Below are 14,597 nucleotides of genomic sequence, written 5' to 3'. Positions count from 1 at the left end.
CCATGGCCCATTTTTTAAAAGGACCCAAATTTTTTATGGAAATTGTTATATTTAAAAGATAATACAAATAATTTTTTTTAATTATTGACTTATTATAAAAAAACTCGATGACATTTGTGTTTTTAAGGGCCCATTTTTTTCTCTCGTCCTAGGCTCAAAATATGTTTGGAACGTCCCTGGTATTAATGACGTAACATCGGACACAGAATCCATCATCATAACATATAATAAAACTATTAGAACAATATAACTATTAGAAATAATAAATATACTCTTAAATCATATTTCATAAAATAGGAATTTCTTCAAAAATATCTATCATTTTCAGACAAGTTTATTCCCAAAACAATCTTGTGTAATTTTCTCACTATTTGTACGACACAGTCCCGTATATTGAAGATACCCACATAAAAAAACTTACTAATATTTTTTTTCACCTATGTTCAAGATCAAGAAAAGAAAACAACACGTCATATTATTGAACTAGAAGCTTTTATTTATTATCAAATATTCGGAAAAGAAAACAGGGAGCTTATATGGGGTGGGGTAACTATGGGTGCATTTACTCTTATAAACTTATAAAAACAAATAAATAATACAACAAAATCTATAAGGTATTTGATAGGGACTAACTACGCAACAAAATTAAAGTTAAACGGACTTTCCGAGTTACAAATAAAAGTTAGGGATCAAATAGATAGGTTATCCCAAACCTCAGGGACCATTCGTGTAATTTACCCTTTATTTTATTATAGTTAATTGCTTAGTTACTTAATTTTTGTTAATTCAGTATTACATTATCATTTTCTCAATTCGCATGTCCAAACACCCTAATGTTAATGAATTAAATAATACTGAATACCATCAAACTTAAGAGGTATTTGATACTTAGACTATTTCTTAGGGTTTGAAAAGTGAAATAGCTTCAAGTTCAAGATCTTAACGTGTGGCCTAAAAGTCCAAACTGACCATAAGAATAAGATTGTGGTTTGTTTGATTGTTTGGAAATACCATCAACCTTAAACAATAGGCGATTCCATGATATATATTATATAGTAAAAGTTTTTAATTAATAATCAAATACCTAAAATATCAACAAAAAGTTAATGCATTTTCTTGAATAAGAAGTTATGATGGAGTATGACCGAGACTCGTCGGAAATTAAAATAAATTGAAAAAATGAAAACAAGTCATAAAATATCAGTCAGTTATTTATTAATGAAATAGAATATAAAGTGATTTATGTCTTAAAATGTTTCATAATTCTTTCTTCTTACAAGCATAGCGTATGAATAAACTTTTTTCAATTATATAGTTGAAACTACCATGAATTTACAAACAGACAAAAATAATAATAATAAAGGACAGTTAATCTTTAATTATTTTCTATAGAGAAAACTACAAAAAACCTAAATACCTTTTGCTGATATACGTTGATCACGCTCTAATCCCTCTCCGTTCTCAGTCCCGACTCTCTGTCTTCACCCTCTTCTTCAACTGTCGGCATGTCGCTTGCTACCCGAGTGAAATAAGTCTTACAATCCCCTTCGATTTTTGCCTCCGTCCGTCAGCCTACGATAAAGGTCTGTCGGTAGAGTCATACGGCGTCACTACACTGTAGGACTCTCCAAATCCCGTCTACCACTGCTGCACGACTCTTCGTTGGTATATTTCTTAGTTTGCTTTTGGAAATCCTTTCATCATTTACTTCACTATATTCTTTATCCTTGAAGATAAGTTCCCGTGGTATTCTTTTTGTGATACAGAACAATCAACTTTAATATTATACGGATTATTTGATATATAATTAGAATTGTTTATTTTCTATTTGTTGTAATAAACTTTTATAATTTATAATATAATTTGTGTCTTTTTTAATTATGGTTAAGTTATTTATTGAATCCTTTAATATTTTTATTTTCATTGGTTAAAAAGTAACTAATTTACCAATTTCTATATTTGTACTTTGAAAATAAATTATATTATTTTTTGGGTTCCCACTTTATGTTGATTAAATCTCACATTGGCAACATTAATTGAAGGCCATTGCAATCACCTTACATTTTCAAACCTATTTTTCATTTATACAAATACATGAGGGTAAAATATGATCATTACCTATTTTTCAATTACTTTTAAACTACTCATCATATTTTATATTTGTTTTATAATATTTGTTATAATTGTAACATTATACATAAGTTTTATTTAACGTACCATTTGTATTTTAAATTCTAATTAAATTTTTTATATATACAGATGATAGAATATACCATGGATTTCACTTCAGCTAAAGAACGACGAAGATTAAGGAAACTATATTTGGATAATAGAAGATTTAAAAAAATACCTACCATATCAGACGGTCATACTTCATCTACCTCAACACCTTTTAACAGTACCTAAAACGGTAATTTATTCGTATGTTAATTTTTTTTTGTATAATTACTATGTTATTTGTTAGAAAATATAAAAATTTTAAATCTATATAATTAATTAATATTAATGCTATTTTCCTTATTAACTATATTTCAAATTATATGTAGCTAATGTCTTCGGTCATCGTTAACATTTGAAAAGTAGCTATAATAAAATTTCTCAATATCATTGCTCAAGCTTTCAATGTACTTCAAATATCAATTATATGACTCCCCTATCCAATATATCAAATGGTATGTATAATTTTTATTATTGTTATTATACATGGAGTATTCTTTCACATTACAATAAGTATATGATTAAAAACTAACATTTTTATTTCAGCTTTATCTAACAATCCTTATAAAGGTCCAACATCCTCATCCAAGCAGTTTTCTCCAGGAGTGCACAACTTAAAACGAAAGTCTACACATATATCTCCTATACGTATGTTCGACCTAACAACAGGTGATCATATTAACGATCCACATATTCTCTATGCATACATGCAGTTATATCAAAAACCAATCATAACAGATACAAACATAACTTACAAACTTAGTTTATAGATTATATTTTAATTAAACTTTCTTTCTATTATAGATTATGAGAGAAAAAATGATTCTTCTTCGGCTAAAGAGAAACGAAAACTAAGGAAGTTATATTTGGATATTAGAAAATATAAAAATAAATCAACCATATCAAACGGTCAAAGTTCGTCTGCAACGCCACCTGTTAACACGAGCCTGAACGGTAATTATTTTGTGTGATTTACTTATTTTTATTATCCTAACTATATGTTTTATGAAATTACCCAATTGTGTTTAATTTTCATTATTATTAAACAAAGTTAAAATTATATGCAGGTGATGTCTTCAATCGACGTCAACATTTAAACTCTTCAAAAAAGCTCACACATATTTCCTCTCAAAAGGAAAATATCACCTCTGACAAGACTCCTCAATATCATTCTACAACCTTGTCATCTCCTTCAAATCTAAATTTTAGGAGTCCACTTTCCAATATCTCAAATGGTATGCATATTTTTTTTTATTATACATACAATATTATTTTATATTACAATAACTACATGATTACCATATTGTTTTTCTTTCAGCTATTTATAGCAGTCAACATAATGTTCCAACACACTTATCAAGTAACCGACGATTTTCATCATCTTCTAATTCCAAGAAATCAAGCAATTTCTCAACGGCTACACACAATCAAAATTCTTCACGAGTACACAACTCAAAAAGAAAGTCTGCACATATATCTCCTATACCTATATTTGGCTTAACGAGAGATGATAATATTAATGGTGGAGATATTATTCAACCCACACATGTTGGTATATCAACAGGTAATAATCATAAACAACATTTTACATATTTTATGTTGGTAATTATAACTTTTTTATACTTACATTTTTTATAATGTTCTATTTAACAGGTTATTTAGATCATGGTGATCAGAATGTTGTTTGTGAACTATGTCACGCTAAATTATGGAAAGACGAATCTTCGAGAGGCAATAAAACAGGGGATAAAATCTTTTCTCTATGTTGTGGTTATGGGAAGGTAGAACTACCTCCTTTAAAAAAGCCACCGCAAAGTTACAAACAACTTTATCTTGAGATAAATTCTAAAAGCAAATACTTCATGAAAAACATTCGTCGTTACAATTCAATGTTTTCATTTACATCGATGGGTTGGAAAGTTGATTCATCCATCAATAAAGGAAACGCACCATACATATTCAGGCTTAGCGGTCAAAATTATCATAGTATCGGAAGCCTTCTCCCTACGAATGGATGTCAACCAAGATTTTCCCAGTTGTACATATATGATACCGCAAATGAAACATCAAATAGACAAAAATGTTTCGAGTATACATTCTAATTTACTAATACTTTCTATTATCACATTAACAATATTACTTTTATATTACTCATTTGTATATTAAAATAATTTTATTTACAGGGGAACCAAGCATGACTCTACATCAACTGATGATTCAACTGATCTTCAAATTATAGAATATTTGAAGCTTATGTTGGATTCAAATAACGAGTTGGTCAAGTGTTATAGGATGGTTAGAGATGTTTTTAATTCAAATCCTTGTGCTGACCTAAAGTTACGAATTATTGGAAAAAGAAAACATGATGGAAGGACATATAACCTACCAACTGCATCTGAGGTTGCCGCTTTAATTGTAGGAGACATTGATGATTTTATTGATAACAGAGACATTGTAGTGCAAACTTCGTTTGGAGCTCTACGTCGTATCAGTGAATTACATCCTTCTTACCTTGCTCTACAATATCCTCTACTATTTCCATATGGTGACGATGGTTATAGAGTTGACATCCCCCATAGAGGTGTTACGTCTTCGAGCAATAGCAAGCGTTCGAACACTACAATGAGGGAATTTTTCGCTTACAGAATTCAAGACAAGGATAATTATTTTTCATTGATTTTGAATTCAAGAAGGCTTTTTCAACAATTTTTGGTAGATGGTTATACAATGATTGAAAGCGAGAGATTATATTACGTACGGAAGCAACAAAAAGTTCTCCGATGTGAATCTTATGAGAAATTGCGTAAGTTTCAAGATCAAGGGAATAAGAATATTTCGGAATTGGGCCAACGGGTTATATTACCTTCTTCTTTTACTGGTGGTGCACGTTACATGATGCAAAACTACTTAGACGCCATGTCGCTTTGTAAGTGGTTTGGATATCCTGATTTTTTCATAACATTTACATGCAATCCAAAATGGCCAGAAGTTCGAAGATTTCTTAAAGACACTACTCTTAATCCAGAGGATAGACCTGATATCCTATGTAGGTTGTTTAAGATCAAACTTGATGCATTGATTAAAGACCTACGCGAAAATGCAGTATTTGGCATGGTTCAAGCAGGTATTTAAAATTTTTACTTCATACTAACCATATTTTATGCTAATGGCATGTTTTATTTAAAATATTGTTACATTTTCTACATTATTAAATTTATTAATACAAAGTTGTTTATTTCTATATATGCAGTTGTGTATACAATTGAGTTTCAAAAGCGTGGTTTGCCTCACAGTCATATTTGTCTATTCATGCAACCTGATTACAAGCTTCCTACCGTGGAACACATTCATCAATTTATTTCAGCTGAGATTCCCGACATTAACCAAGATCATGCTTTGTATAAACTTGTGAAGGAGTTCATGATACATGGTCCATGTGGTGCTCAAAATGTTAATTGCCCTTGCATGGTGGATAACAAATGCTCTAAAAACTTCCCAAAGAATTTCTCTGAACATACTTCAATTGATCAGAATGGTTTTCCTGTATATAGGAGAAAAAATGATGGATCGTTTGTCGAAAAATCTGGTGTCCAGTTAGATAACAGAAATGTTGTTCCATACAACAAATACCTTTTGAAACGATACCAAGCACACATAAATGTTGAATGGTGCAATCAAGGATCTTCCATCAACTATTTATTCAAATATATTAATAAAGGTCCTGATAGAGCAACTGTTGGTTTTGTACAAAGCAACAATGACTGTGATAAAGATGATACAGTCGATGAGATAAAAGAATACTATGATTGTAGATATCTTTCTGCATGTGAAGCATCCTGGCAAATTTATGGATATGATGTTCATTACAGGCATCCTTCAGTGATGAGACTTCCTTTTCATCTTCCAAATCAACAACAAGTTATCTACGATGCAGATGACGACATCGACAATGTTCTCAACAAGCCTTCTGTTGCTTCTTCCATGTTCACGTCTTGGATGGAGTGCAATAAAGTTTACAAACAAGCAAAAAAACTAACTTATGTTGAATTTCCAACAAAGTTTGTTTGGAAGCTTGATTTGAAAACTTGGAAGCCAAGGGAGGTTGGATATTCGATTGGTAGAATTCATTCAGTGTCACCTAATCTTGGTGAAGCATATTTCTTAAGAATTCTTTTAGACAAAGTGAAAGGACCAAAATCATTTGAAGAAATCCGCATGGTTAATGGTGAAATATGTCCTTCATTTAGAGATGCATGTCATGCTCTCGGCCTCTTAGATGATGATAAAGAATACATCGAAGCAATTAAGGAAGCAACTCAATTTGGATCCGGTTATTACTTACGTTTCTTATTCGCTATCATGTTATTATCTCACAGTTTGTCTAGCCCGGATGTTGTGTGGGAAAATACATGGGAATACTTATCAGATGGAATTCTTTACACTCAACAACGAAGATTAAAATCTCCAGGTATTATAATATTCTTTACTTTTTTATTTTAAAATACATGTTTAAATCAATATACAGTACTAATTTATTTCAATAACAAATTTGTTTATATTTTTTTTGTAATTATTATACCAATTTTGTTTCAGGTCTATCACTTAATGAAGATCAAATTAAGAACCTGACTTTGTTTGAGATTGAACAAATTTTACTTCGTAACAATTCAAGTCTCAAAAACTTTACAAGAATGCCTTTACCCGATGTTGATTCTGTATCCTCTTCAAACAATCGTCTTATCAATGAGGAACTAGATTATGACATACCGAATTTAAAGAACGAGTTTGAATGGCTTTATATTGCATTAACATCCGAACAACGAAACATTTTTGATGATATCATGACTGCAATAAATAATAATGAAGGAGGTGTTTTCTTTGTCTACGGTTATGGTGGAACAGGTAAAACCTATCTTTGGAAGACATTATCTGCTGCAGTTAGATGTAATGCTCAAATTGTTTTAAATGTTGCGTCAAGTGGGATTGCTTCTTTATTATTAATCGGTGGTAGGACGGCACATTCACGGTTTATAATTCCTTTGGTTCTTACTGAGGTTTCTATTTGTTCGATATCACCAGATAGTGAACTCGCCAGTTTATTACGAAAAACCTCATTAATCATTTGGGATGAAGCACCCATGATTCACAAGCATGCATTTGAAGCTTTAGATCGAACTTTGAAAGATATATTCAAGTGTGATGATTCTAGAAACTCAAATTTGCCATTTGGAGGGAAAGTGATTGTTTTTGGAGGAGATTTTAGACAAAATTTACATGTTATCCCAGTTGGTAGTAGACAATACATTGTCAATGCTTCCTTAAGTTCATCATATTTATGGCAACAATGCAAAGTCTATCAACTAACCAAGAATATGAGGCTAACTGTCGGAAGTCATACATCTGCTATTCAAAAGACAATGGATTTTGCAAAATGGCTTTTGGATATAGGAGAAGGGAAACTTGGTGGTTCTAACGATGGCGAAGCAATTATTGATATTCCAGATGATCTTCTAATTAATGATCCTTATGATCCTATAGGTTCATTAATCGAGTTTGTATACCCTTCAATTCTTGAAGCTTCTAGCATTCCAAAATATTTTCAAGAAAGGGCAATACTTGCTCCAAAAAATGAAGTTGTTGGAAAAATAAATGATCGTTTGCTAAAATTATTTCCAGGAGATAAAGTCGAATATCTAAGCTCGGATAAACTATGTGAATCTGAGTTTGTCGATGATCACTTTGATGCTAATTTATACTCACCAGATGTTTTAAATGGTCGTAAAGTCTCAGGACTGCCTGATCATAAGTTAGTTTTGAAAATCGGGGTTCCGGTTATGTTATTGAGAAACATTGATCAAAAAATGGCTTATGTAATGGCACTAGACTACAAGTGATATCTTTGGGCAAACGTGTTATTGAGGCAGTTATCATAACTGGAAGTAATATTGGAAATCGGACATTTATTCCAAGAATGATCTTGACACCATCTGAAAAAAAAATCTCATTCAAATTCCAAAGAAGACAATTTCCATTAGCTGTTTGTTTTGCAATGACAATTAACAAGAGCCAAGGACAGTCCTTATCTAAGGTTGGTTTATTTTTGAAAGATCCGGTTTTTACACATGGTCAGTTGTATGTTGCCCTATCTAGAGTTCAAAGTAGAGAATGATTAAAATTGTTAATTTTAGATAAGGATGGTAGACTTACAAATAAAACTTCTAATGTTGTTTATAAAGAAGTTTTTAGAAATTTGTAGGTTATTTGTAATATAATATTCCTCATAACATGTATTCTTATTATTATTAAAAGACTTTGTTAAATTTTCTTTTATAATTTTTTTATAATATATGTTTATTTTAACAACTTATTTTTTTGATTGTTTTACCAAATTTTATTTACTTCACTTTTTGGTGTTGTTTTATTTTTACAATAAATTAAATATTTAATTATATTATATCGTAACTTTTTTTTATTTTATTCACAAATTAAAACTATATAATATACATTGAAAATTAAATTCACATCCTAATTTAAATCAATGATTTTAATTTTATATAACTATATAAAATACCTATTCGTTAATGATTTAATTATATTATTTGTTTTATAATTACGACATTTTAGTATGAAAATGTGATTAATTTTGCAACCGTGGTTCCCACGGGTTATAAACTAGTAATAATAATAAAGGACAGTTAATCTTTAATTATTTTCTATAGAGAAAACTACAAAAATAGCTATTTTTCCTTTTTTTTTTTTTAGAAAATAGCCAAAAAAAAAAAAAAAAAAAGACAGGATTACAAAAATAACCACTAAAATCGTAGATGGATTAGAGTCATCTATGATTTTCCATCGATTACATGTTTACATTTCTTTACAAATAACAACAATATACAAAATGAAACTTGTAAGCTCCGTTTAAGAACAAAAAAACTTTTTTCCATTTTGAGTTCTCGAAAAAATCAAATGAAAGTTTGAGTATAAAATTTAGAAAATACTTTTGAAATAACATACAACTTATGGCCTAACCATCAACCATATCCCCACCCGATCTCACCCAACCTATCACCACATCTTTATCCCTACTCAATGTTGCAAAACTCATTATGTTCCCAGTGCGGCGAATAACAAGTAAAGAATATTCGGTTTAGCGGAAAGTATTCTGATTGGATAAATTATGTGAAATTAATTTTAGGAAAAGTATATATATATATATATATATATATATATATATATATAACAAATCTCATAAGTTTATTAAAATTTATAATTAAATAGATAAATATCAATAATAATTATATATTTTTTTCTAATAGAAATCAAAATTTCCTAATTTGTCTAAGTTGTTCGCATTAACCGAGTTGGACCGATTTTCTCCGAGTTTTATCGAATTGGAGCCAAGTTTTACCGATTTTGACCGCGTTCGACCGATTCCGAGTATTTTGGCCAATTCCTAATTAGGTGCCTTGGGATATGTCTGAATCCGAGTACTCGGCCGCCTAGACTGAGTTTTGCAAAGCTACCCCTACTCTCATCGCACCCCCTCACCTTAGGTGGTGGGAAAGGGTGAAAGTATTGAGTAGGGTGGGGTGGACATGTGATAGTTTAGGTGGGTAGGTTGGGGTGGGGGTGTAATGTGTGGGCAAATAGGGGTAGGTGTAGGAAAATTATGAGAAATAATATTTATTGTTTTTTCAAAGTTTCTGTAACAGCCCAAAAATTTAGGTAAAATTTTTCGTTTAATAATTAGAAATAACATCCGTAGTTGTTTCCCAAAAATTACATTACATAGCACATTGTTCAAAAGATCAGAGTATCCAAAACAACTAGTGCGGAATAATGGAGAGTGCACGTTGCGACATCAACTTGGGCACTTGCCCTTAGAACCAGAACTACTTGAAACACCCAACAAAACTGTAAGCACATGCTTAGTGAGTTTTCCCAAAACATATAAAACACATAACCACATAATACCATGCACATATATACAAGTTTGTTGTGGATTCCTTCTATGGTCTTCATTTTGAATGTCATGGGCTACCCCTTTGGTCTTGTATCCAAGGGTGATGGGCTCCCCCCATGGTCTTGCCAAGTGTCATGGTTTCCCCCCATAGTCTTTACATAAGTCAGCACATATACCAATTAACAAAACCATTGCATACTCAATTACTAAAAACCTCATATCAATTAATAGGTCAGCCTTGGTGCCTTCGACCCATGAGTGTAGTGAGAAGACTCTCCTCAATATGCTAAACAATAGTTGCTCGACTACTAGTCCAAAATCTCACACTGAACAATGATACAAATAACCCTAATTAGAATTATAACACAACCTAGCCAAAAAGTCCCACAATCCTAAGTCCAAATCCCTCCATGAGGGCCCAAAAGTCTATCCTTCATTAATGGGACTAGGGTTAAAGTCTAAATCTATAATGGGCCACATGGCCCAATAAAGCCCAAACATGACATCAATAGCCCAAAGCAATTCTCAAGGCCCAACATCTCCAAACGGTCCAGGCCCGAAGCTAAGTGAAATCCAATTGGCCCAAAAAGTCCACCAAAGCCCAATCCCCACAGCACAACATATGCCCAGCGTACTACAAAACTACTCTAAGCATATTGGGTTCCTCGGCTGTACGTGCAGCGTACTAATTGGTACACCCAGCGTACAAAGTGGACAAAGCATATCCCCCATTAAGTGCTTAATACATAAAGACTATACATTCCAATTTCAGATCTAGGTCGTTTAAAGAGTCCCAAGGCATAAATTTTGCAACTTTATGCCTTTGCATGCCATATATGCTCCTAACAACTCATTGTAACCCATTAAGACCTTTCCAAGGGTCTTAACTCATGCATGGAGCCAAAGAACCCATCAAGTTTGCATTTTAGGACATAATCAAGCTAAAGGACCTCAAATCTATCATTCCTTACCTTTGGAGTTGCCCAAACTCCCAAGAGATGATTTATGAACTTAAAAGAGGACTCTTAGAAAACCCTAGCTCAATAAACAACAAGGATTAGCAAGGAGAAAACTTTTTACCTCCACAAGCTTCCTAAGTTGCTCCAAATGCAAGATCCAAAAGCTTTTCCTACGATCAAGCTTGCTTCCCCTTCCTTATCTTTGCTAAGACACCAAAAATGAGGTATTTGAGGCACTCACAAGCTCAAGAGGCACACACAAAGGTTTTTGGTTTTTTGGGACGATTGAGAGTGATGGAGGATGGTTAGGGTTAGGTCCGAATGACTTAAGGACGTTTATATAGGTCACAAATGCGATTATTAGGGTGGTACACCTCCGCGATCAGCCATCCCCAGTACGCTAAGCGTACCCTTAAGTACACCCAGCGTACGAAGGGACCAATTGTGCAATGAAATTTCATTCTAAGGGAAAGAAAGGTAAATACCTAGATTCCGACCGTTACAGTTTTCCACGTTATTTGTAATTTTGAAAATTGGAAAATTTCATTTTCTTGGAAGTTTTTTTCTTTAAAAAAACATTAACCAAACAAGTTTTCATAATTCTCATTTTCTTAGAAATGTTTTCCAAAAAAACCTCATTTTTTTGTAACTAAACGGAGCCCTAAGTATTTTACACGTTTTAGGTTATATATTTTTATAATCAGTAAAGAAATATAAGTATATCACTATTACTTGTAAAATGAAAAAATTGCAAAAATAGTCCTTATGTTTAGCCAAAAATTGTCACTTTGGTCCAAAAAGTTTTAGATTAGCACCACCAGTCTAAAATTTGATTTTGTTGCAAGTTTGCTCCATGTTGTTTTGAATTTTCTTTTTAAATAATGAGTTTGCCCTTAATAATTTATTTTTCAAATTTTTTGTTTGCTTAAATACTTATCTTATTAAAAGAAAAATAGAAAAGAAAATTTCAACGCTCAACCCACCTCCTACTCACCCACCATCTCTCTTTTAACATACTAATTCTTTCCCTCTCCCTCTTCATTTGATATTGGACCACCACCATCAATGGTCACCGGATCTTTCGACAAAATACCATCATTTTTATGTCAGATCTTTCGCCGGAGCTACTCCTTTATGAAGACATAGATAGGGTGCATCGACGACAATGATAGGGTACCATCGTCGGTTCCACCCGTGTCAACGTCGACTTACAAATCTGTTGAGAACACGGGATTCATCTGAACGAGATGATGTTGAAAGTGAATGTAGCATTCCACTATCGGAGAACACGAAGGGTGGTAGCTGGGGAGTTCATAGCAACAGAAGATAGAGAAAGAGAGGTGGCTATAGTAGCAACCAAAATAAAGAAGGAGGGAGACGAAGAGAGAAACAAATGAAAAATCAGAAGAACACTGCCCCAACCACCAATCCTTCTCCGGCAACGATGTAAGTGGATTAGGGTTTCTGGCGACGTAGATCTGAGAAAGGGGGCGGTGATCCTAGTTTTTCCTCTCATATCCTTATCGTCACCACCACCACCATCTTTCAACTTCGCTCTTAGAGATAGAGATAGAGATAAAGATAGTGTAACGCCCCCAAAATTGGGCTAGACATTTAAGATATAATATAAGTTTCGTATTAAGAAAAATCTGAAAAATCAATCAAATCATCTGTAAATCGTAAAAATAAATATGTCATAACACACACACACACACACACACATATATATATATATATATATATATATATATATATATATATATATATATATATATATATATATTGAAAGTATATGTCGACGTGATCCCGAAAATATAAATTTCATAGAAATCCGAGTTCATATGAAAAAAATCTAAGTTTTATAAGATATAAAAATCAACCACATAATTAAAAATTTCAAAAGTTACGAAGAAAATAGTTGACTTTTGGGTAAAGTCACCAAAATGAAAGTCGTGGAACTCCTTAAGATAAGAATTCTGGTAAAACGAATACCAAAATCGGAGTCCATACGAGAGAGTTATGATTTTTGCAAAATCATTAAATCATATAAAAAGAAGTGCTAAAAATAAAATCAGAAATAGCCGATGGAGCCTAATGGAAAGTTGTAGTACTCGCTGAAAGTTACACGTGGAAAAAAAAACCGTAAAAATTGAATCTGTATGAAGAAGCTATGGAATTTACAAAATATGGGTTTTGCGTCCCGCGTGGTGCGCACCTAGTGCACGACGCATGCTTCTAGAAGGTGAAAATGTGGACCACGGAGAGCCTGACATGTGGCACAAATTGGTTGGGGAGTCGTCACCTTAAAATAAGCTACATGCACCCTTGTTACACGTCGTGCCCCCAAAAACGGCTATAAACAGGAGGCCAAGCCTCATTCCCTTCCCACACCTCCTAAGTTCTTCTCTCTCCAGTCGCTTTCGATTTTAGCCCATTTTCCATTAGTTTTAGTCTTCGGCGAAGCCTTGCAACCCATGAAGTAGTAGTAGCTAGCGAGTAGAAGCTTTGTCAGTGCAATTTCCTAACTTTTGTCAAGAAAAACCTCTATAAGTTAAGCTACACTCTAGTCTTTTCAGTGTAACTTATATTTATAATCATAAGTCGTTATTATGAACCTATAAATAAAATTTATCAGTAATTACATGTCATTATACCAATCGATCTATTTACGGGAAATGTGTATATAATGGTCACGTTGACTTGGTTGTTGGATTCCAGAAAATTTTTTATGTTGAAATGGTACTGCCTCCCAATTGTCCTGCCTAGGGATGAGCAAAGGAACTGACTCGGCTGGAACCGGCCCGAACCGGACCCGTCCCGGGAACCGAAGTCGGCCGAAAGTAAGAACCGAACCGCCGGTTCTACCGGTTCCTGGTTCCTACCGGTTCTTGCCATGTCTTTAATGTTGGAACCGGTCCTCGATAAATAGCAACAAACGGTTCCGGTTTTTTCGGTTTTACCGGGTCTAGTTCTACCGGTTCCAAAAATCCAAAAGAATATTGTCCCGGTCCCGGCCTGACCGGTTCCATCGGGTTCCGTTCTCGGTACCGGTTTCGAGCGGTTCCCCGGTCCATATGCTCATCCCTAGTCATTCATCCTTACTTGATAAATCTTGATGTAGACATTATGATTAGTGAGAAATCTAGACTATAATTATTATGGTCACCAGGATTACAAAACTAGACTGAGGCTTTGTACTCTATGCGTCTAGGTATTTTCAAAGTACTAAGCGAAGCGCTGCCGAAATCGCCAGGTATCCACTTTATCAAGAGAGTGCATAGTTACATTCATCTTACACATAGATATGAAGTATCTAGATAATTACATGCTTTATGTGCTTATTATTTGTGTCGAAAATGTTATGTGTTAGATAAAATAATATGTGATGACATTTAAATTGATTTAATCATATAAGTATTATACACTTATAAATATGTGTTGGGTAGTGATAGAGGATG

At 33.0% G+C, this 14,597-nt stretch overlaps 1 protein-coding gene across 1 annotated transcript; it reads left to right on the top strand.

The window, feature by feature from the left end:
* Positions 1 to 2,644: 2,644 nt before the first annotated feature.
* Positions 2,645 to 8,111, top strand: LOC145059470 (uncharacterized). The gene is made up of 9 exons (XM_079007320.1): positions 2,645 to 2,672; positions 2,764 to 2,886; positions 3,022 to 3,171; positions 3,285 to 3,452; positions 3,536 to 3,781; positions 3,871 to 4,306; positions 4,401 to 5,341; positions 5,468 to 6,685; positions 6,811 to 8,111. Exons 1-9 carry the CDS (start codon positions 2,645 to 2,647, stop codon positions 8,109 to 8,111), a joined length of 4,611 nt encoding a protein of 1,536 aa, XP_078863446.1.
* The last annotated feature ends 6,486 nt before the right edge of the window (positions 8,112 to 14,597 follow it).

Source organism: Lactuca serriola, chromosome 6, assembly GCF_051521515.1.
Source record: "Lactuca serriola cultivar US96UC23 chromosome 6, Lser_US96UC23_V15, whole genome shotgun sequence".
NCBI lineage: Eukaryota > Viridiplantae > Streptophyta > Magnoliopsida > Asterales > Asteraceae > Lactuca > Lactuca serriola.
The sequence above is the reverse complement of the archived record's forward strand: the minus strand, read 5'-3'. Positions and strand labels throughout refer to the sequence as shown.